We start from the raw sequence: 27,877 nt of genomic DNA on the forward strand, positions 1-27,877 counted from the left end.
TAATGACTACAGAAGGCTTCCCAAAACACTGAAAAGCCTTCATCAATCCCCCACCGTCACTCAAATCAGTCGTAAGGAGCAGATGACTACATATGTTGACTGATAACAACAGATCACAATGTAACACGGGTTAGGGTTTCTCTCTACTTATCTTCCTTCTTTTCCCTCTCTACCCGTATTCTTACTTTTTATTCTCTACCAAGGGACTCCAAAACTTTTACCAAAACCAACTCCACGCCACGTGGTCCTAAGACGATTGACCGACTTAGGATTCTACACCCAGTATGACGTGACCTAGGCTTTGAGCAAAACCCTAGAGTCACCTCTACGCTGCCACCACCAGACCAGCAACACAGAGCAATGATCGAGGTTTGGATCGATCACGCTAATTAATCAACCTTGGGGCTTGATCCCCACTAGTAGTTTATAACCTCGGAAACTTGAGTGTGGAATTAATTAGATGGGGATGATGAATTCCGATTTGATGTTAGAATCGGCGCCCAATCCAACTCTGCCTCGTGTAGACCACGTGACCAGGACAAGTAAACATAACCAAATGGAAACAATAAAAATGCCAAATATTAACTACTTAATTTATTAAAAGAAAAACTAAAACAAAATCTAAATATGTTCACTCCCTGTCACTTTAACACTCCCTACTTGACGTGAATGGCAAATGAGACTATTTCTATACATAACAATAGCAACTATACCTTGGGCAACCAGCTAAAGATGTTGGGCTGGTCTTGGGGAGAGGTAAGATGGTTGACCTCTTATCCCAGTTGCTCTTGTCTCCACACTGATCTATCCCTCGTCTGGTCTAGCCCAGACTAGAGCATTGTAACCTTCCGCCTCGCTTACCCCAGTTACTTAGCAAGGTTTAAGTTATAACAATTAACCTCTGTTTGTACTGAATTGATCCAGACTGGTTGAATTATTTTACTGAAATTAAATTACACAAACATCTAACGGCAGAGCTGTTCCCGATCCCCCAAAATGGTTAATTGAACTTTGAGAAATAGTAGACCTGTCAACCCTGATGACCTATGACCGCCGGTCACTCCGCCTTACAAGTTAGATCTGATTCGTGACGTCACTGATGGTGACTTAAACTCAATAATTAGGATACTCTTGATATTGTATCCAGTACTATTATACAATACAATTTTAATGCAAAATGAATAAAGGCTAATTTCTCTAAATTACTGAATACTATAGGATGATTCATTATACGCAGCTATGAACAAGGCGTCGGTTATTTCCACCGCGAATTCCCCTGGGGGTCAGGTCCCCCAGGTCACCATGCGGGCTCAGCTTCCCATTCTCTTTTGTCGATAAACCACTCTGGATAATTCTTACAACAGCCTAGTTTGTTACAACAACGAGGCCTGTCTGCCGCCTCGGCTGAAAACGAGTTGAATCACCCTGAGTCCTTCCTCAATTCCTTAATATCTTCCCCACGCTCGCGCAATTTGGATCCAGACACAATCCACGATAGTGAGACATCATAGGGATAAGGAAATTGATGATTAACACGGCGATACGGTGGGGTGGTGACCTGAGTCAGTCACCATTCCTTCCCCTGGAGTCTCCTTTCTCAGACCACACCGACCCTTGACTGACTTTTGGCGGGCGTAGGCAGCATGGGGCACGCTTCTTCCCTCAATGTTTGACTTCCACCAATCTGATAGAAGCCGGCAGGCCTAGGCGTGCCACGACAAATGAGGGGTTCTTCCCCTCACCAGCTGATGCTCTGTGACGTAGGCGAGGCAGGCCTGGGATGACACCACGTCAACCAACCGGGTGGCAACAAGTGCCCCCTGTTCCCCTGATCCGTTGGCTGCTCTCCCTCAAGTCCCTCGCACTCCTCTGCAAACATTTTCAAATAAAACATGTAAAATTCTGTAACTCCTTTCAGAGAGCAGTTACACACATTTTTGAAGTCTTGATGAACAGCCCTAAGCTTGGGCTTTCTTCAGACTCCACATATGGATATGTTGTGTGAGAACTACTGTCTAGAATGCTAGAGTGCAGCCATACACTCTAACATAATCAAGAAAAACTAGCTGGGAATTCCATCTCCTCACACGATTACATTACCAAGATATGTTTAACAAGAAAATTTTTATAATTTGTAATTATATAAATGATAGGGATATTATTGATGTAGTAAGGCCGTTGAGGGATCATTGTTGTAAGCGGTTTAGGGAGTATTAATCATCCAGTAATGCCGGATATGGCTATTGTTGATCCTGTAATGCAGAACAGGGTAATTGTTAAACTTGTAAGTCAATACAGGGTCATTGTTGATGCTGTAATGCCGTACAGGGTCATTGTTGATGCTGTAGTGCCGTACAGGGTCATTGTTGATGCTGTAAGGCCGTACAGGGTCATTGTTGATGCTGTAATGCCGTACAGGGTCATTGTTGATGCTGTTATGCCGTACAGAGTCATTGTTGATGCTGTAATGCTGTACAGGGTCATTGTTGATGCTGTAATGCCGTACAGGGCCAATGTTGATGCTGTTATGCCGTACAGGGTCATTGTTGATGCTGTAGTGCCGTACAGGGTCATTGTTGATGCTGTAGTGCCGTACAGGGTCATTGTTGATGCTGTAAGGCCGTACAGGGTCATTGTTGATGCTGTAATGCTGTACAGGGTCATTGTTGATGCTGTAATGCCGTACAGGGTCATTGTTGATGCTGTAGTGCCGTACAGGGTCATTGTTGATGCTGTAATGCCGTACAGGGTCATTGTTGATGCTGTAAGGCAGTACAGGGTCATTGTTGATGCGGTAATGCCGTACAGGGTCATTGTTGATGCTGTAATGCCGTGCAGGGTCATTGTTGATGCTGTAATGCCGTACAGGGTCATTGTTGATGCTGTAGTGCCGTACAGGGTCATTGTTGATGCTGTAATGCCGTACAGGGTCATTGTTGATGCTGTAAGGCCGTACAGGGTCATTGTTGATGCTGTAATGCTGTACAGGGTCATTGTTGATGCTGTAATGCCGTACAGGGTCATTGTTGATGCTGTAAGGCCGTACTGGGTCATTGTTGATGCTGTAAGGCCGTACAGTTTCATTGTTGATGCTGTAGTGCCGTACAGGGTCATTGTTGATGCGGTAATGCCGTACAGGGTCATTGTTGATGCTGTAATGCCGTACAGGGTCATTGTTGATGCTGTAGTGCCGTACAGGGTCATTGTTGATGCTGTAATGCCGTACAGGGTCATTGTTGATGCTGTAAGGCCGTACAGGGTCATTGTTGATGCTGTAATGCTGTACAGGGTCATTGTTGATGCTGTAATGCCGTACAGGGCCATTGTTGATGCTGTAAGGCCGTACAGGGTCATTGTTGATGCTGTAATGCTGTACAGGGTCATTGTTGATGCTGTAATGCCGTACAGGGTCATTGTTGATGCTGTAAGGCCGTACTGGGTCATTGTTGATGCTGTAAGGCCGTACAGGGTCATTGTTGATGCTGTAGTGCCGTACAGGGTCATTGTTGATGCTGTAGTGCCGTACAGGGTCATTGTTGATGCTGTAGTGCCGTACAGGGTCATTGTTGATGCGGTAATGCCGTACAGGGTCATTGTTGATGCTGTAATGCCGTACAGGGTCATTGTTGATGCTGTAATGCCGTACAGGGTCATTGTTGATGCGGTAATGCCGTACAGGGTCATTGTTGATGCTGTAATGCCGTACAGGGTCATTGTTGATGCTGTAATGCCGTACAGGGTCATTGTTGATGCTGTAATGCCGTACAGGGTCATTGTTGATGCTGTAATGCCGTACAGGGTCATTGTTGATGCTGTAATGCCGTACATCTGCCATCATTGAAGTAGTTAGACAATACAGTTGTCATTGATGCTGTAGAGCCAGACATGACTATTGTTAATGCTTGAAAACCGTTCCGCGACCATTGTTGGTGCTCTACGCCTCTACAGTAGCAATTGTTAGTGTTCTAGGCCTCTACAGTGGCCATTGATGGTGCTCCACGCTTCTAAAAAGGCCATTGATGCTGCTTTACGCCTCTACAGTGGCCATTGTTGGTGCTCTACGCCTCTACAGTGGCCATTGTTGGTGCTCTACGCCTCTACAGTGGCCATTGTTGGTGCTCTACGCCTCTACAGCGGCCATTGTTGGTGCTCTACGCCTCTACAGTGGCCATTGTTGGTGCTCTACGCCTCTACAGTGGGCATTGTTGGTGCTCTACGCCTCTACAGTGGCCATTGTTGGTGCTCTACGCCTCTACAGTGGCCATTGTTGGTGCTCTAAGCCTCTACAGTGGCCATTGTTGGTGCTCTACGCCTCTACAGTGGCCATTGTTGGTGCTGTTCGCCTCTACAGTAGCAATTGTTAGTGTTTTAGGCCTCTACAGTGGCCATTGTTGGTGCTCTACGCCTCTACAGTGGTCATTGTTGGTGCTCTACGCCTGTACCGTGGCCATTGTCGGTGCTGTACGCCTCTACAGTGGCCATAGTTGGTGTTCTATGCCTTTACTGTGGCCATTGTTTGTACTGTACGCCTCTACAGTGGCCATTGTTGGTGCTGTACGCCTCTACAGTGGCCATTGTTGGTGCTGTTCGCCTCTAAAGGGTCCAATTTTTGGTGCTCTACGCATATACAGTGGCCATTGTTTGTACTGTACGCCTCTACAGTGGCCATTGTTGGTGCTGTTCGCATCTACAGTGGCCATTGTTGGTGCTGTTCGCCTCTAAAGGGTCCAATTTTTGGTGCTCTACGCATATACAGTGGCCATTGTTTGTGCTCTAGGCCTCTACAGTGGCCACCGTTGATGCTATAAGGTAGTATAAGAAGCATTCCTGAAGCTGTAATGCCGTTGAGCAGCATCTGTTGATGTAATGCCGTAGAGCAGCATCTGTTGATGTAAGGCCATACAGTGGCATTGTTCATGTTGCAAGGAGCATCGGTCATAGTTAATGCTGTAATTCGTAAGGCTGTTATTGATGACGTTGTAAGGCCATACAGTGGACATTGATGATGATGAAGACAAGACAGTGAACATTGTTGATGGTGAAGACAAGACAGTGAACATTGTTGATGGTATAAGGCAAGACAGTGGACATTGTTGATGGTGTAAGGCAAGACAGTGGACATTGTTGATGGTGTAAGGCAAGACAGTGGACATTGTTGATGGTGTAAGGCAAGACAGTGGACATTGTTGATGGTGTAAGGCAAGACAGTGGACATTGTTGATGGTGTAAGGCAAGACAGTGGACATTGTTGATGGTGTAAGGCAAGACAGTGAACATTGTTGATGGTGTAAGGCAAGACAGTGGACATTGTTGATGGTGTAAGGCAAGACAGTGGACATTGTTGATGGTGTAAGGCAAGACAGTGGACATTGTTGATGGTGTAAGGCAAGACAGTGGACATTGTTGATGGTGTAAGGCAAGACAGTGAACATTGTTGATGGTGTAAGGCAAGACAGTGGACATTGTTGATGGTGTAAGGCAAGACAGTGAACATTGTTGATGGTGAAGACAAGACAGTGAACATTGTTGATGGTGTAAGGCCATACAGTGGACATTGATGATGATGAAGACAAGACAGTGAACATTGTTGATGGTGAAGACAAGACAGTGAACATTGTTGATGGTATAAGGCAAGACAGTGGACATTGTTGATGGTGTAAGGCAAGACAGTGGACATTGTTGATGGTGTAAGGCAAGACAGTGGACATTGTTGATGGTGTAAGGCAAGACAGTGGACATTGTTGATGGTGTAAGGCCATACAGTGGACATTGATGATGATGAAGACAAGACAGTGAACATTGTTGATGGTGAAGACAAGACAGTGAACATTGTTGATGGTATAAGGCAAGACAGTGGACATTGTTGATGGTGTAAGGCAAGACAGTGGACATTGTTGATGGTGTAAGGCAAGACAGTGGACATTGTTGATGGTGTAAGGCAAGACAGTGGACATTGTTGATGGTATAAGGCAAGACAGTGGACATTGTTGATGGTGTAAGGCAAGACAGTGAACATTGTTGATGGTGAAGACAAGACAGTGAACATTGTTGATGGTATAAGGCAAGACAGTGGACATTGTTGATGGTGTAAGGCAAGACAGTGGACATTGTTGATGGTGTAAGGCAAGACAGAGGACATTGTTGATGGTGTAAGGCAAGACAGTGGACATTGTTGATAGTGTAAGGCAAGACAGTTGACAGTGGGACTATTAAGTCCAATCCTAATTAATGGAAAGTTGATAATGCAGGAATGTTGGCAACAAAAGATAGCCTGGGATGACCTTCTAACACCTACCTTATAGGAAAAATGGCAAGGGCTAGTGAAAGATTTAAGTATCCCAGAATTTGTCAAGTTCCCTAGGAACACAGTAAATGAAAAAGAACAAATTAAGCTACATGTATTTTGTGATGCCTCAGGAAAGGCTTACGGCACAGTGGCTTACCTGGGCAAGACAATTTGCTCACATCAAAGGCCAGAGTGGCATCGTAAAAGAAACGATAATTGCCACAACTGGAATTAACAGCCTTACTGCTAGGTGTAAGATTGGCTCATTATCTGATCAAGGCCTTAAGCAACATCCACTTTGAAGAAACAGTGGTATGGTAAGATAATGAGGCAGTGCTACAGTTGGTTAAAAACAATAATAGTAAAAATCCTTACGTCAGTAACCGCTTTAAGGAAATATGAGAGTTGTTGGCAGGGTACAAACTGAGATATGTACCTACCAAAGACACTCCAGCTGACTATCTCTCCCGAGGCCTGACTTTATGGCAATTAACAAAGGCAGAGATGTGGTTCAATGGACCTCAGTGGCTAATCAACGACCAGTGGCCTGAACAAAAGCCACAAGTCATTGTGACCAATGTCGCTGTTCCCACTGAGAATCCAGAACTACCTCGGACTTTGGTAATTGTTCCTAATCGGTATTCTAAACTGAACCAACTAATAGGTGTCACCTTAGTAGTGTTTGATTTTCTAAAGAAAATAGGAATCAAGCATTAATTCCCTGGTGCCCTAAGGTACTGGGTCAAAAGAGCTCAGACAGACACATTCGGGACAGAATTTAATAATGTTCCTAAGAAGCTACAAAATGATCTGGGACTCTGGGTAGATACCAATAATTATAACATAATAAGATGCGGAGGCTGCTTACAGCATACGGACATGGATCTCGAAGCAAAAAATCCAATATTGCTTCCTCATCACCACATAGTAAGTAAACTAATTGTGTTACACATACACAAATACAACACTCTGCATGGTGGGGTATTAGATACTCTCACAGTCTTAAGACAACAGTACTGGCTACCTCAAGGTAGGCAGACTGTAAAATCAATAATTAAATCCTGTGTTAATTGCTGGAGATACATGCCAGAGTGTGTCCATATTCAGGCTCTCCTCCACTTCCAAAGGAACGAGTTGTACATATTCGTCCCTTTGAAACTACAGGAGTAGTTTTCACAGGAGCACTAACACTAACAGGCACCAAGGACAAAAAACCAGTAAAGGCATATATCTGTCTTTTCACTTGTGCCACAACAGGGTCAGTCCATTTAGAAGTGACTCCCGATATGAGTGCCGAGGCATTCTTACAGGCTTTCTGCAGGTTTGCGTCATGTAGATCCTATCCTAAATTAAAGATCTCAGACAATGGGTCCAACTTAATGGCTGGAGAAGCATGTCTGAGGAAAATAGGGACACACCCAAAGGTACGCACGGCCATAAATCAACGGCAGTGCCACTGGAAATTCATACTTCCCAGAGCACAATGGCACGGAGGCTTGTATGAACGCATGATTGGTATGGTGAAATGTTTTCTACAGAAAACCCTACACTGCCAAACGATTGCCCTACAGGAGCTCCAAACTGTAGCCATAGAGATAGAAGCACAAGTTAATAGCCAACCACTTACCTACCTCTCTGATGATGTTTTGCAGCGTCAACCATTAAGTCCAGCTCATCTGATGTATGGGAGACCTCTCAGCAAACTAGTGTCCCTTATGGACGAGGAACCAGAGGATTCTTCATATGTCCAAGAGAGTGATTTGGTTCAACGTTTCAAACATCTATCGGGGGTGATAAGTCGGTGGAATGACGTATAAACTCGAGAATACCTTACTGCTCTGAGGAAGTATCATTACGGGGCAAACAACCCTTATAACAGAATTAACTTGAACCCTGGTGACATAGTTCTGGTGGCCAGCAATGGGCTACGCTCAGAGTGGCCTATTGGCCAAATAGTCTCTGTTCATCCAGACAGCCAGGGCAACTTGAAAATAGTGAAAGTAAAATGCCGAGGCAACACTACTCTCAAAACATTAGAGAAATTAGTTCCTTTAGAATTGGCAGGAAAAGAAGATGTTCAACGACTTCCAGCACTCGAAACGCCAGTACTGGACATCCATCCCAAAAGGACTGCAGTACAACAATGCAACCTCAAATTAAAGCAGCACTATAATTCTGAAGGAGAGGAATAAAGTGATCACAGTCCTTACCGGGACTTCGACACGTGCTTCTCTCCCCCCCCCCCGGAATTATGTCGGAAATCCTACACACTAAATAACATAAGTTACCTCATAAAGTAAAAGAGAATGGGTGATTCTGTGACGTCATCAACGCCACGTATTTTATCAACTCTATATTTCTTTTAAACAAAAGTCTAGTGTTTAAACTTAATAAAAAAGTGTTCACTAGGACTTAATATAATTTCCAACAACAGGAATATAGCTTAACTTTCTATTCCTTAAACATAAATAGAACCACCAAATATTTTGGGACGGCTCACCTGGGGGCGTCGTCATGTAGACCAGAATCATAACAAACAACATAAGAGTGCTCCAGAGAGAATCTGGCACGATAGACCTACTCTGTCCCAAGAGAACTACCACAGCAACACCTCTACCACACAACTGGGGCACTTGAGTATCCGACTACCTAGTATTCTGTTTTAATTGATGCATCATTAAATATAGATTGGTGGCCGGTTATTAGCATGAGAAAAGCCACAACCAAGGAAGTTTACTCAGCTTTACACACACACACACTCATATTCCATTATTAATTCCTTACATCCCAAACAGGTAATTGTGAGGGAAGTTAGTGAAGCAGGAAGCTGGCTTCCAGCATTATTAGAAATAGTTACCTGCTGAACATAAAGCCTTGCAGGCCTCCAGATAGCCGCCATTACATGGCACTCTGAGGCACAGAGCCACACCCAAATCTGATGCTACAATTACACAGCCTTAGCAGGCCCCATCAACAATAGCAGCAAAGGCCCTTTTGTGTTTAATGCTGTAGATATAGTATTAGTAGTTATTAATCTAATTTGGTGTAGAATAATAGTAGATTAGACCACAATATGTGGTATGATTTATAATTTATATATCAAAGACTATGTAAACAATTTGTGGTTTATGAAGGATCCACTTCAAAGTGGTTTTAGCTACAAATTGTCCCCTGAATTGTGTGTGATAAATTCTAGCAGCTGAATCAGAATATATACATTCTTACTTACTAACTTTTTATACCCCACTTACTTACTAACTAACTTATTACTAACCTACTAACTAAAAATAACCAAATAAAAATAATATAATATTAAAGTCAATTAAAAATAAAAATAAAGTAAATATTTGAATATTCACTGAATAAAAAACAATTAAAACTGCTAGGATTTTCCCACAAGAATTCTTATGTTATTAATATTATCCATGTACGGGCCATAAGAACATAAGAACAAAGGTAACTACAGAAGGCCTATAGGATGCTGTTCCTATTCATACCCACCCAATCCCAATCATTATTTTTTTATCATTGTACCTCACTTCACTTCACCTTTCTCCTGCCTATATAGGTCCATATCTTTTTACTTCTAACTCATTCTTCTAAAGGATATATTATTAAATACAGAGGCCCCCCCCTAACCAGGAACCTCTCCTCTTCCGAGAGTCGTTTATACAGCTATCGTTTCATTTCCCCCGGCTCCTCAGGAGGTTACACAGGGGTAAGACCTACACAGGTGAAGGAAATAGTGAACCCTGTTCTGGGACCAGTTGCAGAGGCGCTCCTGGGAGAAATCACAATCTTTGTCAGCAACTGTCTCGTTGGGTTAATCCCTGATGAAATCAAACCATATTTCTTTGGTGCAATCCCTATGTGCCATGAAAAAAAAGGGGGGGGAGGATCAGACCCATTGCCGTTGGTGCCGTTGCCGTTGCCCTTGCCGTTGCCGTTGCCCTTTGCCGCCTAGTTGCAAGGGCTTCTGTCAGAAGAATCCGAATGGAAGCAGCCACCATGCTGCAACTAAACCAGCTGGGGTTTGGAGTCCCCCAAGGTTATGAAGCAGCAGCCCATGCAGCTCGAGCCTACTTTAGTTATCTTACTGAAGACCAGGCAGTAGTAAAATTTGATTTAAAAAACACCCTCAACTTGGTCAAAATGGAAGTAGTCCTCACCGCAGTCCCGGAACATTGCCCAAGTATTCTCCCATTTGTGTCGGCAGGTTACAGCATAGATTCAACCCTCCTGTTTGGCGAGCTCGAAGTCACCTCAGCAGAGGGAATTCATCAAGAAGACCTCCTTGCACCCTTCCTCTTTTGCATAGCGGTTCGAGAAATCACAAGAAGACTGTCTAGTGAGCTCAACTTCTACTGTCTGGATGATGAGACACTGGCAGGCTCACAAAATTCCTTGCTGGAAGACCTGCAGCGTGTGAAGTCTTAAGAGGAGACCCTGGGACTCGTTCTTAACTCCTCGAGGTCCGAAATTATTGCATCCAGTGAGGTAGTCATTAATGCAGTGAAATCAGTTTTACCAGAAGCCTCAGCCATTAAACCCACCAACAGCACAGTACTTGGAACACCTCTGGGCCACAATGTCATTGCTGAAGTCCTTGACGAAAAGTTTAACGCCCAAAGAGGATGGGAGAGAGATATAAGGGTCTTTGACTCCCATGATGCCCTTTACTTTCTCACAAAGTGTCTTTCATTGCCCAGACTCGTGTACTTTTTAAGGTGTGCACCCACTTTTGGCATCCCACTTCTAAATCAATATGATGAGCTCCTCAGGTCAACATTTAGGAAGGCACTCGACCTAGAATTTAGATGACAGACAAGTGGCACCTAACAACACTTCCAGTGAGATTTGGGGGATAGGCATACGAAAGGCAACTGAGGTAGCACTTCCAGCATTCTTATCCTCATGTGCAACAGCCAACGAATTAGTAAGACAGATCCTACCAGAACATATGAGAAACACAGCAAGAACGCAGCAAAGGTTCATGGAAGCAACCAGACAATGGGACATCATTGCACACCCTCTATCCCGTCTACAAGCCTCAGAAGACCACAAGCCGGCCCATTGGGATGGCCCCATAATGGAAACGACTGTCACAACAATGATTGAAAACGCAAATGCTGAAAACATGTGTGTTTACATGTTAAATATAAATATAACTTCCAAATCTAACACAACTGGCTGTTCCTCGGTGGCTTGATTGTCTTAGTTGTCAGTATGGCTCTGAGGCGGCCGGGTCAAATCCCGCCTCAGACAGTCCCAATGATGTCTGTGTGGGATGACCTTGTTGCTGACCTTGGCTTAACTGCCTGGGTGGAATTAAGTGCCTGGGTGCCTGCTGACATTAGCAGTTCGTGCATGATGTGCGTGTGTGCTGACCTTGGCTTAACTGCCTGGGTGGGATGTGACTGCTGACCTTGGCTTAACTGCCTGGGTGGGATGTGACTGCTGACCTTGGCTTAATTGTCTGGGTGGGATGTGACTGCTGACCTTGGCTTAACTCTCTGGGTGGGATGTGACTGCTGACATTAGTAGTTCGTGCATGATGTGCATGTGTGCTGACCTTGGCTTAACTGCCTGGGTGGGATGTGACTGCTGACATTAGTAGTTCGTGTATGATGTGCGTGTGTGCTGACCTTGGCTTAACTGCCTGGGTGGGATGTGACTGCTGACATTAGTAGTTCGTGCATGATGTGCGTGTGTGCTGACCTTGGCTTAACTGCCTGGGTGGGATGTGACTGCTGACATTAGCAGTTTGCGTGCGATGTACGCATGTGGCTTACTTAACGCATGTACGCATCTTGGCTTCACTGCCTGGGTGGGATGTGACTGCTGATCTTGGCTTATCTGTCTGGGTGGGATGTGACTGCTGACCTTGGCTTAACTGTCTGGGTGGGATGTGACTGCTGACCTTGGCTTCACTGCCTGGGTGGGATGTGACTGCTGACCTTGGCTTAACTGTCTGGGTGGGATGTGACTGCTGATCTTGGCTTAACTGTCTGGGTGGGATGTGACTGCTGATCTTGGCTTCACTGCCTGGGTGGTATGTGACTGCTGACCTTGGCTTAACACTCACCCTGTTGACCCTGGCTCACCTGGCCAGGTAGTCGCATATGCTCTACGTCCTGAACTTCACTACTTAGTTCACTTTTGATTGTTTGCTTGAGTTGGATAGGGATCTTGTACTGGGTCCATTTATTTAACTGCTGATTAGCCTGCTCTGTAAGGATTTACATTGTTCAATGTTCAATGATTTACATTGATTAATGTTTGTATTAAGTTGATGCGAAATAGAATTAAGTTGAAAACTTACATCATCTTGCTTGATGCATCCTCTTCGTATATGCATATAGGTATATAGGTAAACTCCGCATACCTATAAATACCTATACTGGGTACTCTGGGTCATGTGGGTGTATACTGGCAGCAGGATTTCATTTATACATGTTTTATTGAATATTCTTGCACATTCTGTATTGATTATTTTCTTGTTTAGGGCTTCTATCACTCTGACATTTGCAGATCAGCACCTGCAAGATCCTCTCGCATCTTGGGTTGCATTATATATATATGTATGTAGGCATCCGTCAATCCCGTGGGGTTATGGAGTTGTGCCCTGGGTGTCTAGTTGTTGTAGTCTAGTTGGATGCTGCTGTGGCTGTGAAGGCCAACCCGAGAATGACAGTCCCGACTACAGCAAGCGCAGATAAACGCCGAAACGGATGCGTCTGACAGTGGTCGTGACATCCTCTGAAGTCTATTATCCTCTGCCTGCTTCTTAAATTCATCCTCGAATTGCTGGAGTCCCTTTCTTCACATTGCATCACCAGGCAGATCTGTCTGCAGCTACTGCCTCCCAAGTGTTGATGTCGATGTTCATCTGCTTGATGTCGTGTTTGCAGGCATCATTGAAACGCAGCTGAGGACTTTCGGTGGGTCTCCTTCCTGATGCCAGTTCTCCATACAAGAGGTCCTTCGGTTTGCGGCCATCGATCATGCGTGTGACATGTCCCAGCCATCGCATGCGTCTCTGTTTCAGAAGAGTGAACATTGAAGGGACTCCTGTTCTCTCGAGTACTGTGTAGTTGGTGACGTGGTCTTTCCACGTGATGTCAAGGATGCGTCTCAGGTTCTGCATGTGAAAGGTATTGAGCCGTCTCTCCTGGCGAGAGCGTAGGGTCCAGGATTCCGAGCCGTAGAAAAGTGTACTCACCACACATGCCATGTAGACTTGTGCCTTGGTGTGCACTGTCAGTTTGGCATTTTACCAAACGCGCTTTGTGAGCCTGGCCAGTGTTGTTGCGGCCTTCCCGATACGCCTGTTGAGCTCAGTGTCCAGAGAAGGGTGTCTGAAATTGTGGAGCCCAGGTACACAAACTCGTGAACTGCCTTCAGCACATAGTCTGCTATATTTATACAGGATAGCTCATTGACATCTTGTCCCATCACCTGTGTCTTCAGGCTGATTGTCAGGCCGAATGCGGAACAGGCTGCGGCAAAGCGGTTGAGTAGCTGCTGCAGGCCGTCTGCTGTGTGTGTGGTAATCGCTGCGTCGTCGGCGAAGAGGAACTCCCTGAGGATTCGCATCTGTACTTTCGTCTTTGCTCGGAGTCTGGATAGATTATAGAGCTTTCCATCAGATCTTTTACGGAGATAGATGTCTTCTGTGGTTGTTCCAAATGCATGCTTGACGAGGATCGCAAAGAAGATGCCGAACAGGGTTGGAGCAAGAACACACCCCTGTTTAACACCACTGTTAATGTTGAATGGTTCAGAAGTTGAGCCGTCGTACACGACTGTCCTCTTCATGTCCTTGTGGAACGATTGTATCATGCTGAGTAGGGTGAGTGGGCAGCCAATTTTGGCCAAGATCTTGAAGTATCCGTCCCTACTCACGAGGTCGAAGGCCTTTGTAAGGTCAATGAAGGCAATGTACAAGGATTTTCTGTGCTCCCTTGCACTTTTCTTGAAGCTGTCTCAGGGAGAACACCATGTGAGTGGTCGACCTCTCTGCTCGGAAACCACACTGTGACCCGGGGTACACTCTTTCGGCAATAATCTGAAGCCTGACCAAGACGATCCTGGCGAAGAGTTTGCCAACGACGCTGAGGAGGGATATGCCGCGATAGTTATTACATCGCTGCTGTCACCATTATTTTTGTAGAGAGTGATGATGTTTGTATCTCTCATGTCTTGTGGCACCGAGCCCTCCCTCCACCACTGGCACAGAAGTTCACGAAGCTTAGATTTAAGTGTTCTTGAGAACACTTAAGTGCACTTGAGAACTTCAGGCGGAATCCCGTCGTCTCCTGGGGCCTTTCCTGAGGAAAATGAATCCACAGTTTTCTAAACTTCTTCCACAGTTGGTTCAAGATCAAGTTCTTCCAAGATGGGCAGGCATTCGATTGCATCCAAAGCCTCCACGCTGACCAAGTTCACTCTAGAGTAGAGTTCGGAGTAATGTTCCACCCAGCGATTCATCTGTTGATCACAGTCTTTAATGATCTCTCCAGTGACTGACTTTAGAGGAACCGTCCGATTTTGTGTTGGGCCTGTTGCCTGTTTGATCCCTTTGTACATGCCTCTTATGCTGCCGACAGTGGCCGCAGTCTGGATGCTGGAACAGAGTCGAAGCCAGTAATAGTTAGCACAACGCCTCGCAGTTTGTTGAACTCTACTGTGGGCAGTACGGAGGGCCTGTAGGTTCCTTTCTGAGGGCAGGTTCTTGTAGGATGAGAGAGCTCGTCTCTTTTCCTCTACGAGGGGTAACAGTTCCTCTGCACTGGCCTCGAACCAATCTGCTGAGTTGTTCTGCCTCTTACCGAAGGTGGACATGGCTGTGTCGAAAATAGTGCCCCTGAGATGTGACCACCTCTCACTTGCACTATCGCAGGGTGGTACAGGAAGGACATTTACCAGCGCCGCAGTGAATTCCTCCAACTTGTGAAGGTCACGAGTCTTGTTTACGTTAATGCGTGGTCTTCCCTCCTTTGCTCTGTGGATTTTCCGGGGCTGGAACTTTACTCTGCAAACGACGAAAGAGTGATCGGTGTCACAATCTGCGCTCTGGAAGCTGCGTCTTAGTGTGACATTTCTCAGATTGTTATGCCCCGTAAGCACCAGATCGAGTTGGTGTCAATGCTTAGACCAGGGATGTCTCCAGGAAACCTTATGCTGGGTTATATATGTATATATATGTATATATATGTATATATATGCATATATATTATATATATATATATATATACATTATATATATATATATATATATATATATATATATATATATATATATATATATATATATATATATATATATATATATATATATATATATATAGTGTACACTTTATTATGCAAGGTTATACAGTTACATATCTGATTTTATACAAAAAATTAACATTAAGAGGACACAAAAAAAAGTTCGCTTCCTAGAGGCTGTAGATTTCCTCGAACTCCTCCGACGCCGGGCATGAACCGAGGATGCAGCGAGCATTCCCCCTCTGGATCGCGACACTGAGGCGCTGAAAGAGAAAACTTGCTGCTCTAGGGTCTCTTGTGGTGTCAATGAGCTTGGAACCAAGATCCTTAAGAAACCTTCTTGCACTCTCTCCCCATGGGCCTAGGGTCTCAGACCCTATTGGAACAAAGTTGTACCGATGATCTAATTGCCTGTACTTGGCTGACTTGTCTCTTTCTCTGCGTCACCAATAAGGAGCAGGCAGGCTGGAATAGGTAGTTTGCTGGTTGACGACAAGCCGGCGAGGAGGGTGTGTGGAGTAGGGGGGATCTTGGGTACGTTTTGCCTCCTGGTCAAAACGTTTTGTGCTACCGGTGACGTATCTTGAATGTAGCATCTTATACTTGTTAACTGGACGTAACTTGAGTAGGGAAGAGCAGGCTCAAACTCTCTTGAAAGAGATTATCGTCACAATATATTTTATATATATATGTATATATATATATATATATATATATATATATATATATATATATATATATATATATATATATATATATATATATATATATATATATATATATATATATATAAATAAATAAATGGAAATGTTCGTTTGTTCAAAATTCAAAATCGCTAATCTCCGAAAATTCTTCACTGATTGCCTTGAAATTTTCACACAACCTTCCCTTTGCATGCAAGCGGATTTTTACATACATATTATATAGATATCACATCTGTGATATCTAAATAATACATATCACAGATGTGATAAAAAAAAAAAATCACCATCGGGAAAAAACATACTTTTTTTAAAAACTGTTTTTCGTGTGTTGTTTATGTGAACGAAATCTTCGAAACCTCTTTACTGATTGCTTTGAAATTTTGACACAACATTGCATTCAAATAGTCGAGAGTTTTTATATACCTGCTATACATGTCTCATCTGTGACAGGAAAAAACATGTTTTTTTTTAAAAAACAGCGTTACCTTTAGGACGTAAGAGCAACACACGAAGTACAAAATATGTTACGATTCCATTTCAATGATTCTGATTGCATTGATAAATTGAATTTTCATAGATTTTGATTTATTTTCATTTTGATTTAATTATTTTATGTGACGTTGTGTTGGAATTGAGCTGTGTTGTTTAACATGCTGTTCATTTCGTGGGTATAGCTTATTTGTTTCTTTTTTCATTGTTTTTTATTTCGCTTTTTAACTGTTCTTCTTATTTTTTAGTGCAATTGGTGGTGAAATTGAACTGTTTCGATTGATCTGCATTTGAATTGAAATATTTTGTATGTATTTTTTGTTTATGTTTTGATAACAAGAAAATGGAAAACACGTTATATTTCATAGCTGCAAATGTACAACAAACAGCAATGAATTGTCGGGGTTCACCATAAGAGGGGAGAGTAACAGTATACCCAAGGTCACTCACCGTAGCCCTGCGGGACTTCATTCTATCCTCGCGGCGCCACTGTACGCCAGGAGGGTATCCCAGTCAATCCCAACCGGCCTCTGATCGAGAATGAGTGAGAACACTGCTTGTTCTCTTTACAGCTGTGTGCCCGCCCCGACACTAGGCTCTACTACTAACCACAAGGTCGCCAACTGGTGTTTCCCGTGTCCAGTAACACGTCAGTGGTTTTGTTGAATTGTGGTAGCAGTGGCAAGAACACACTCAATAGATCTGATATCAGGCAGGTATTTATTCCTATCACTCTATTTCCTTTCAAGTATTATATAGCCACAAGAAACATGGAGGGGATGATACAAACGCCAATGTATTTTGTGTTTTACTTAAAACTCAAGACATCACCTAATTATATTAATAAGCAAACAGCTATTTCATGCGGAAGTCGCTCGTTCTCACAAATAATCATGAAAACGCCAAGCTGGCAATGCTCCCCCTCACGTCAAGGTCAAAATCAGCTGGGCGACTCCCACCGCGCGAATGTTCGTTTATCTGTTTGCCTGGCGTGAGGTGCCTGTTTCTTTAAAATCTCATGGATCACTAAATGTTCAAACAAAACAATATCAATAGCAATAGAATGTAAATACTCCGCTGCACTGATCTTGAGCTCAATCAAACATTTCTTTAATGGACACAATAATTCACTATCATGGTATAACACACTGCACCCCATTTAATGATAACGCATGCAAATATATATTACTGGAGTTCTCAGTAATTCCTTTCGTGGGCGAATATTCAATTGATCACTGCACACATGAATGGTTATTCAATACACAAGCATAGACATATATATATATATATATATATATATATATATATATATATATATATATATATATATATATATATATATATATATATATATATATATATATATATAGAGAGAGAGAGAGAGAGAGAGAGAGAGAGATAAATCATAGATATCAATAATGGTAATAATATAGTTACTGGGCACATAGCCTAACACCAAATACTGGTACATTTATATATATATATTCTCTCACTAAATGATCATATTAAAGTCTCATGAAAGACATTATCAACACAGTAAATTCATCAATTACTCCGGGTGCCTGCACACACCAATAATAATAATAAATACCGTGAGTGCTCTATGTAGCCCCACTCTGCTTGTGCCTTACTGTGACATAGGTGAGCCTTGCTCACGACATACAAAATACTCTACCTAAATAATATAGCTGACTAAAGGGGAATTGGGAGGGAAACTAGAATCACCTACTTCCACCTATCCTCCGGTGAGAGTTGAGTTGTAGCTCCTGGTCCAGGCTCCTGCCTCGTGTAGGGAATGCCCCCACACACACCCTGTCGTGTCCTCCAGGAACTCAATCAACGTCCCAAAATAAACGCATCATCTCCGTGTTCTGTCCTCCGCGGGTCCCTGCTCCTCTTCCACGTCTTGTAGGGTTGGAGTCGGTCTCCCGGCCGTCAACTTCTCCTCCCACCTACGGCTGCCTACCTACGTCTCGGCTGCAGTCGTTCGGATTCCCAATTAGTGTCTTCTTTCACTGCTTCCCAGTGGACTGGCCCAGCCGCTACATCGTCACTGTGAAGCTATCAGACTTCCCAGACGATACTGCCTAGACTTCACCTGCACAGCACCCGACCCTGGAGCACTTGATGCTCAATATTCCATCAATTCCCTCTTCGGTCCACACATGGAATGAAGGAAGACTTCCCAGCATACTGGCAGACTACGGGTGACGCGTAAGATCTACGGGAGTGGCGTATTGCTTTCAGATTGACAGGATGAACCTTCACACATCCGTCCACCTTGACGTGTCGTGTCAGACTGATGGCGCCGCCGTGGCGCTATGACCGGACCCCCCTGCCTTCGTGACGTCATATTTGCCAAGGGAGGTTTTCATTGGCTCCCTGTGCCACATCGCTGTCTGTGACCAATCTGGTGCCACTGACGTCACACAGTTTTGGCGGCAAAACGGAGGAGCCCGCGCCATATTGGCTTCCTAAAGGGCCTATACCACAGGCCAAAATACTTTTCTTTCACGAATTTCTCGCCACCTCGAGAACACTACACTCTCCCACATATATCAAACTGATGCCTGCGACGTAGAGAACGCTCGGGTAAAGTGGACATGACTCTTACAGCAGGCGTGGGAGAAATATAAGGGGGGAACACCGTCACAGAATCCACCAGCTACAACAACGTTAAGTGCTTTCTTCACATTATGTCAAAATGACGGGTTTGCGAAAACTCTGCTGTATTCGGAAGTGCCTACATATTACACATGGAATGCCAGTAGAAAATCATTTGAACGACCCAAACGAGGAGTGTGGTTCGACGGACAACCTGTCTTATTCAAATAAACTACGAAAGGCAGATTGTACACTATGCATCCTAATCAGGATGAATGCTTCTTTCTTCGCATGCTGTAGATAAATACGCCCGGTCCAACGTCTGTCCAGCCATTGAGATTTGTCAACGACGTAACACATGCCATTTTCCGTAGTACATGACAAGCTCTGAACTTATTGGAGATCGACTGACACTGAGATGTATGCATTAATGATGCGTCTAACACGTCACATCCAAATCAAATTATTTCATTGTTTGCAATCATATTGACCGCCTGTACTCCTTCATCTCGAACAGAGTTATGGGAAAAATATAAATCGCACATGGCTGAAGATATTATCCATCAAATACGCAAGAAAAATTCAAATATGAACATGGATTTCACAGCAGAAATCTACAACAAAGCGTTGATAATGATTGAATATTTGTGCTTAGAAATCGCGAACAAGGTTCTAAATCAATTGAAAATGCCATCACCGAATCGATCTGCTGCTGCTTCATTCAATGTAGAATTGCGTTGTGAACCAAATTATAACATGAGTGATCTGTTGTCGTATGTGCAATCAAATATTCCTAAGCTAACGCTTAAGCGAAAAGTCATTAACAATCAAATAATTCAAACGGTCAATAACGGGTTTGGAGAAATCTTCTTAGATGCGCCAAGAGGAACTGTAAATCCGTCCTAATTAGATTGATTCTGGCAGCATTTCGATCCTAAAATGGCATAACCTTAACTCTTGCATCATCCGGAATATCCGCAACATTGTTACCAGGTGGAAGTACTGCTACTTCGGCTATGAAACTGCCATTGAACATGTAATTCATTGAAACTCCCACGTGCAACATTTCCAAAGCATCCGGCGTGGGAAAAGTATTGCACTAATGTAAACTTTTTGTTTGGGATGAATGCACAATGGCCCACAAAAAATCGCTCGAGGTTCTTGATCGATCATTGCAAGATTTGCGTGGAAACATCAGACCATTTGGGAATGCATTAATATTGCTTGCAGGAGATTTCAGGCAAACATTACCTGTAATTTCTCGATACTTGAAGCAGTATCGAGCAGAATGAAGCAGTTAGTTATCCAACAGGTTTTTTTAATTCACTCGATCTGCCAGGGATACCATCACACGTACGGCAATTGAAAATTTGTGTGCCAATTATCATGTTGCAAAATATCAATAAGCTAAAGCTTTGCAACGCCTTTTGCCCTGAAGTAAAAAAATTAACCAGCAACTTTGCAGAAGCAACACTCTTGAAAGGACCTTTGAAAGTTGAAGATGTCCTCACTCCTCGCATTTCTATGATTCCAACAGATATGGCATTTCAATTTAAGATATTGTAATTTCCAATTCGATAGGCGTTTGCAATCAACAAAGCTCAGAGGCAATCTTTAGAATTATGCAGTTTATATTGTCATGGTAAAATCTCTAGGAAGAGATTCGGCCTACTCCATTATCACCTATTCCACTCATTCAAATCTATATAATCAAGAACTGCAGCCAAGAACAACAACAACAACTACTTCCAGACGTCTGATCGCTACCAACTCGGCTTGCATGAGTGCTGGCTGCGCCACTAGAGGGTGCAGACGTCGAGCTCTGGCTGTCAGTGGTCGTCTGCCATTGCTTAGTGGTGGTTGCTGTGGGGGGGGTGTGGAGCTCCCGCTGGTCGGGGCCCCACCTGCCAATATGGACGGGGCTGGTACTAGCTGTATTCGAGGAATAGACACAGTGCGGTTGGATTTTTCTACTGATGTGGACTGGCCCGTTGTTGAAGTTGCCCTCCTCGACGTCCTCCGTGTTGACGTCCCCGAGGTCCTGCGCTCAGAGAAGTTGTCGCCCGCCCGTGTTGCGGTGTCATTCACCACGTCACATGTATACCGGGAGTTCGTGGCCCGCTGGAATGACTGCACGCTTCCTCTCCCGGCCTCGGCTGTGTCTGTAGAGATCTCGGATCCCTGGGGGCCCTTGACGTTTGTGAGTATTCACAGCGTGCCGGTGACCTTCCCCGAGGCGGCCCTCATGGCCTTGTTTACGCAGTTTGGGTCGGTGGTGAAGCACCGGTTCAACACTTTGAGTGCGGGCCGACTGAAGGGGGTCCGGCTGGGTTCACGCACGCTTGTCATGCGGCTCACGAGCCCTATACTGTCCAGGGTCTCGTATCGTGGGCTGTCTCTGAGGACTTTCTATCAGGGGCAGACCCGAACGTGTTTCCGGTGTGGTGCTGAGGGCCACGTCGTGGCCGGTTGTGACGCTCCTCATACAGAAGCCCCTTTAGTTTTCCTAGAGGATGATTTTTCTCGCTTATCTGTGCGTGTGGACTCCCCGGCGGATTCTCGCTCTGTGCAGGTGCCTGGTGTGGATCCCGCGGTGGTTCCGGATGTCGCTACGTCTGGACCAGATGTGTCTGCCCCGCCGGTGAACTCGGGGGACCTGGGGGCACCTGTTTCGGACCTTCTTTAATTGTTTTTTGACTACCTAACCTACCTAACCTAACCTAACCTAACTTTTTCGGCTACCTAACCTAACCTAACCTAACCTATAAAGATAGGTTAGGTTAGGTTAGGTAGGGTTGGTTAGGTTTGGTCATATGTCTACGTTAATTTTAACTCCAATAAAAAAAATTTACCTCATACATAATGAAATGGGTAGCTTTATCATTTCATAAGAAAAAAAATTAGAGAAAATATATTAATTCAGGAAAACTTGGCTTATTAGGCAAATCGGGCCTTGCATAGTAGGCCGAGAAGTGCATTCTGGCTACTAGGTACGACATTATATAAATATATATATATATATATATATATATATATATATATATATATATATATATATATATATATATATATAACTGAAACTCACACACCAGAAGTGACTCGAACCCATACTGCCAGAAGCAATGCATCTGATGTACAGGATCCCTTAACCACTCGACCAACACGACTGGAAAAAAGAGGATGGTAGCCAAGGCTTAATCCCATCCCCCGCTGGCACTCTGTTGGTATTCTTGGGCATGGCATTTTATCAAATCATCTCATTCTTTGAGGCACACTTGAGGAACACAAATGCGAACAAGCCTGAATGGTCTCCAGGCATATATGCCTGGCAGATGCATTGCTTCTGGCAGTATGGGTTTAAGTCACTTCTGGGGTGTGAGTTTTCAGTTGCATATAGTCCTGGGAACCATTCAGGCTTGTTCGCATTTGTGTTCCTCACGTGTGCCCCAAAGAATGAGGTGATTTGATAAAATGCCATGCCCAAGATTACCAACAAGAATGCCGGCAGGGGGATGGGAATTAGCCTCGGCTACCATACTCTTTTGTCCGGTCATGTTCGTCGAGTGGTTAAGGGATCCTGTACATCAGATGCATTGCTTCTGGCAGTATGGGTTCAAATCACTTCTGGGGTGTGAGTTTTCAGTTGCATATATGCCTGGAGACCATTCAGGCTTGTTCGCATTTGTGTTCTTCACGTGTGCCCCAAAGAATGAGGTGATTTGATAAAATACTATGCCCAAGATTATCATCAGAGTGCCGGCAGGTTGATGGGCAAAATAGCCTCGGCTACCATCAGCTTTTGACTGGTCGTGATGGTCGAGTGGATTAAGGTGTCCTGTACACACCAGTTGCATTGTTGTTCCTGGCAGTATGGGTTCGAGTCACTTCTGGGGTGTGAATTGCCATAGGTCCTCCATATAATGTTGTTAGTATCTTGATTATCCTGGTTTCGGTGCTGTGGATAATCAAGAATCTAACAACATTATATGGAGGACCTATGGCGATTCCACGACCAAGAGATGGCTTCCTGAACCTTGCTGGAATCAACCTCACTGAGGACCAAGTCACTCTCCTAAATCTGGGTATAAACTGTCACGTTATGTCCAGACCAAGTGAGATGGCCCGGAAAGTGGAGTAGGAGATCCTGTTGGACGACATATTCGACCTCGAGACCTCGAGCTCAAAGCAGCAGCTAAGAGCCTTCGTGAGAACAAGGAGATAGTCATCAGGAGAGGTGACAAGTCGCCAATATACATCATTCTTAAAAAAGACGAATATCTGGCGAAAATGAACCTCATACTCTCTGACCAAACTAAATTCCAAAGGATAACGAAGGACACTACAGCCGAATTGAAAGCAAAGGTAAACAGATTGATCAAAACTGTGAACGCCAAGAAATCCGGACTCCACCTGCCAAAGATTATTGGGGAATACAAACCTGGGTATGCGTATGGAAATGTCAAGAAACATAAACCTGGAAACCCACTTCGGCCAATCATCAGCCAGATACCCACACCCACGTACAGACTGGCGAAGCGACTCAATGGCTTGCTGACTCCTTATGTACCTTGTGCCTTCAGCCTGAAGTCTCCAAAGGAATTTGTTGACTTACTGCGGGGAACATGGGCTACAGGGATAAGAGCCTCGTTGGACGTAGAATCACTGTTTACCAACGTACTTGTGGATGAAACAATCGGGATGATAGCGGACAGAGTGTATCGTGATCCGGCCTGTACTCCTCTTGACATATCAGGAAACATTCTAAGGAAACTACTCCAAGCTAGTACTAAAGAGGCACCCTTCTTGAGCCCGGATGGGTACATGTATAAGCAAATAGATGGAATCGGCATGGGTTCTCCACTAGGTGTACTGTTTGCGAACTTCTACATGGTTACCATCAAACAGAATGTCTTAGTTATCATGAACTTGAAACCTGCCATATACTGCAGGTATGTTGGCGACATTTTTACACAGGTACCTGATGTCAGACGTCTGCAGGAGTTGAAGGAGGCATTCGAGCGGAATTCTGTGTTGAGTTTCACTTACGAGATGGAGAAGGATGGGAAGCTGCCCTTTCTAGATGTAACAGTCATGGAAAGGAGCGGAGATTTCCACACTGCAGTCTACACTAAGGAAACAAACATAGGAATGTGCCTCAATGCCAACAGTGACTGCCCAGACAGGTACAAGAGGAGTGTTGTTAACGCTTATGTCGACCGTGCTCTCAGCCACAGCTCAGGATGGAAGCAAGTCGATGAAGAACTCTGTAGGGTAAGGCAGGTCCTAGTCAACAACGGCTTTTACAATGGTTTCGTTGAAGACATCATATGATGGAAGGTGAAACGCCATGCAACTCGTAAGAGCCCACTCACACAACACCTGTACCCCCTATTAGACTATTTTACAGGAACTTCTTTTCCACAGCTCATAAAACGGAGGAAATGGTCCTGAAAGATATTGTTGATAGGAACGTTATCCCTTCAAACAAAAATCAGAAGATAAAATTGACGATTTACTATAAAACCAAGAAAACGGCCAACCTACTCATGAAAAACTCTCCAGACTCAAACCAGAATGCTTTAAAGGAGACCAACGTCGTCTATGCCTTCAAATGCCCACTTGGGGACTGTAAGCTCCAAAAAACTCTGTATATAGGCAAGACAACAACATCTCTTTCCAGGCGATTAACAATGCATAAGCAACAGGGCTCCATTAAGGAACATATAATCTCTTCCCACAACCAGAACATCACCAGAGAAGTCTTAACAAACAACACAGAAATCATCGATAGTTACAGCGATAGCAGGCGGCTTTACATCTGCAAGGCAATACACATCAAAAAGTCAACACCAGCAATCAACAGCCAATTAATGCACAACTATATTCTACCCACTTCAGGACTCTGTACCAATATAGAAGCATCAAGAGGAAGTATTTGCCAATAGGCCCTTTGCAGTTACTTCCATTCTTCCCTCTCATTTATCCAATTTATACCCATTGTCCCGTGTTCTGTCTTGTGTTGGTCAAAAGTTTGTTCACCTCATCCAAAACTGTTGCAACATATCACCTCACCCAAATGCGAGTATATAAGACAAGCTATTCAGTGTTAGCATAAGTGATACTCTGTTTAGTGTTTTCAGGTTACAGTTGTGTGTGTGTAAATTAAAGTCTTTGAAAATGTAATAAGTTATTACGAAACGCGTTCAAGCGTCGCGTCAGACTAAGAATATAAATGAATTTTGGAGAATTCATTTTTCAATTACCATCGACAGTAAAAAGAAACATAAGAAATATTGAGAAAATTCGGGTTAGAATTATTAATCTTACTTTTTTGGACACATTTAACAACATATATTTACAATGAAGAATATCAAAAATATTCTACCAAAATAAACCAAAATATAGTAATATATATGTATGCATATATATATATATATATATATATATATATATATATATATATATATATATATATATATATATATATATATATATATATATATATATATATATATATATATATTGTGACGGGAAAGTGTTGGAGTGTAGATGTTCGGCAGTCCTCCAATGGCAAGTGTCAATGCCTGGTCACACATAAAACAGAAAGATAGACTGCTTGCCTGTTGTCTCTGGTAAGTGAGAGGGAGGAACACGTAAAACACAAAGTATGAACAATGAAACTTTAATATATTTACTTTAAACATAAATGAAAATAAATGAAAATAAAAATCTCGGGTGAATGAAAAATACAATTAAATAACAAAGATAAATGCAAAGACAATGTGAGACATAATAGTATAAAGGTGAAAGGGTAAAATGGTGCGGAGAATATTGGCTATTGCTGAAACCTCCCTTCGTATACAAGCCAGTGAGCTTAGTATGCCAGAGAGAGATGTCAACTCTAAGAGCACAAAGAATATTCTGAAGTTGATAGCTGGTCAGGGCTCCGACGTCGATTCAGGTAGATGGCACGGAGGTGCAGTGTGCAGGTGCGCGGTCGGCGAGTCACCAATCAGGAGCAGGCAGGCTGGAATCGGTAGTTTGCTGGTTGACGACAAGCTGGCGAGGAGGGTGTGTGGAGTAGGGGGGATCTTGGGTACGTTTTGCCTCCTGGTCAAAACGTTTTGTGCTACCGGTGACGTATCTTGAATGTAGCATCTTATACGTGTTAACTGGACGTAACTTGAGTAGGGAAGAGCAGGCTCAATCTCTCTTGAAAGAGATTATCGTCACAATATATATATATATATATATATATATATATATATATATATATATATATATATATATAAATGGAAATGTTCGTTTGTTCAAAATTTAAAATCGCTAATCTCCGAAAGTTCTTCACTGATTGCCTTGAAATTTTCACACAACCTTCCCTATGCATCCGAGCAGATTTTTACATACATATTATATAGATATCACATCTGTGATATCTATATAATACATATCACAGATGTGATAAAAAAAAAAAATCATCATCGGGAAAAAACATGTTTTTTTTAAGAACTGTGTTTTTCGTGTGTTGTTTATGTGAACGAAATCTTCGAAACCTCTTTACTGATTGCTTTGAAATTTTGACACAACATTGCATTCGAATAGTCGAGAGTTTTTATATACCTGCTATACATGTTTCATCTGTGACAGGAAAAAACATGTTTTTTTTTTAAAAAACGGCGTTACCTTTAGGACGTAAGAGCAACACACGAAGTACAAAATATGTTACGATTCCATTTCATTGATTCTGATTGCATTGATAAATTGAATTTTCATAGATTTTGATTTATTTTCATTTTGATTTAATTATTTTATGTGACGTTGTGTTGGAATTGAGCTGTGTTGTTTAACATGCTGTTCATTTCGTGGGTATAGCTTATTTGTTTCTTTTTTCATTGTTTTTTATTTCGTTTTTTAACTGTTCTTCTTATTTTTTAGTGCAATTGGTGGTGAAATTGAACTGTTTCGATTGATCTGCATTTGAATTGAAATATTTTGTATGTATTTTTTGTTTATGTTTTGATAACAAGAAAATGGAAAACACGTTATATTTCATAGCTGCCAATGTACAACAAACAGCTATGAATTGTCAGGGTTCACCATAAGAGGAGCGAGTAACAGTATACCCAAGGTCACTCACCGTAGCCCAGCGGGTCTTCACTCTATCCTCGCGGCGCCACTGTACGCCAGGAGAGTATCCCAGTCAATCCCAACCGGCCTCTGATCGAGAATGAGTGAGAACACTGCTTGTTCTCTTTACAGCTGTGTGCCCGCCCCGACACTAGGCTCTACTACTAACCACATGGTCACCAGCTGGTGTTTCCCGTGTCCAGTAACACGTCAGTGGTTTTGTTGAATTGTGGTAGCAGTGGCAAGAACACACTCAATAGATCTGATATCAGGCAGGTATTTATTCCTATCACTCTATTTCCTTTCATGTATTATATAGCCACAAGAAACATGGAGGGAATGATACAAACGCCAATGTATTTTGTGTTTTACTTAAAACTCTAGACATCACATAATT

General features: G+C 43.3%; 1 protein-coding gene across 1 annotated transcript; it reads left to right on the plus strand.

Annotated features, from left to right (window-relative positions):
• Positions 1 to 2,236: 2,236 nt before the first annotated feature.
• Positions 2,237 to 3,841, plus strand: LOC138363533 (uncharacterized). Its single transcript, XM_069322887.1, has 2 exons — positions 2,237 to 2,592; positions 3,769 to 3,841. Exons 1-2 carry the CDS (start codon positions 2,237 to 2,239, stop codon positions 3,839 to 3,841), a joined length of 429 nt encoding a protein of 142 aa, XP_069178988.1.
• The last annotated feature ends 24,036 nt before the right edge of the window (positions 3,842 to 27,877 follow it).

The sequence above is a fragment of the Procambarus clarkii genome, chromosome 11 (genome assembly GCF_040958095.1).
Source record: "Procambarus clarkii isolate CNS0578487 chromosome 11, FALCON_Pclarkii_2.0, whole genome shotgun sequence".
NCBI classification, from domain to species: domain Eukaryota; kingdom Metazoa; phylum Arthropoda; class Malacostraca; order Decapoda; family Cambaridae; genus Procambarus; species Procambarus clarkii.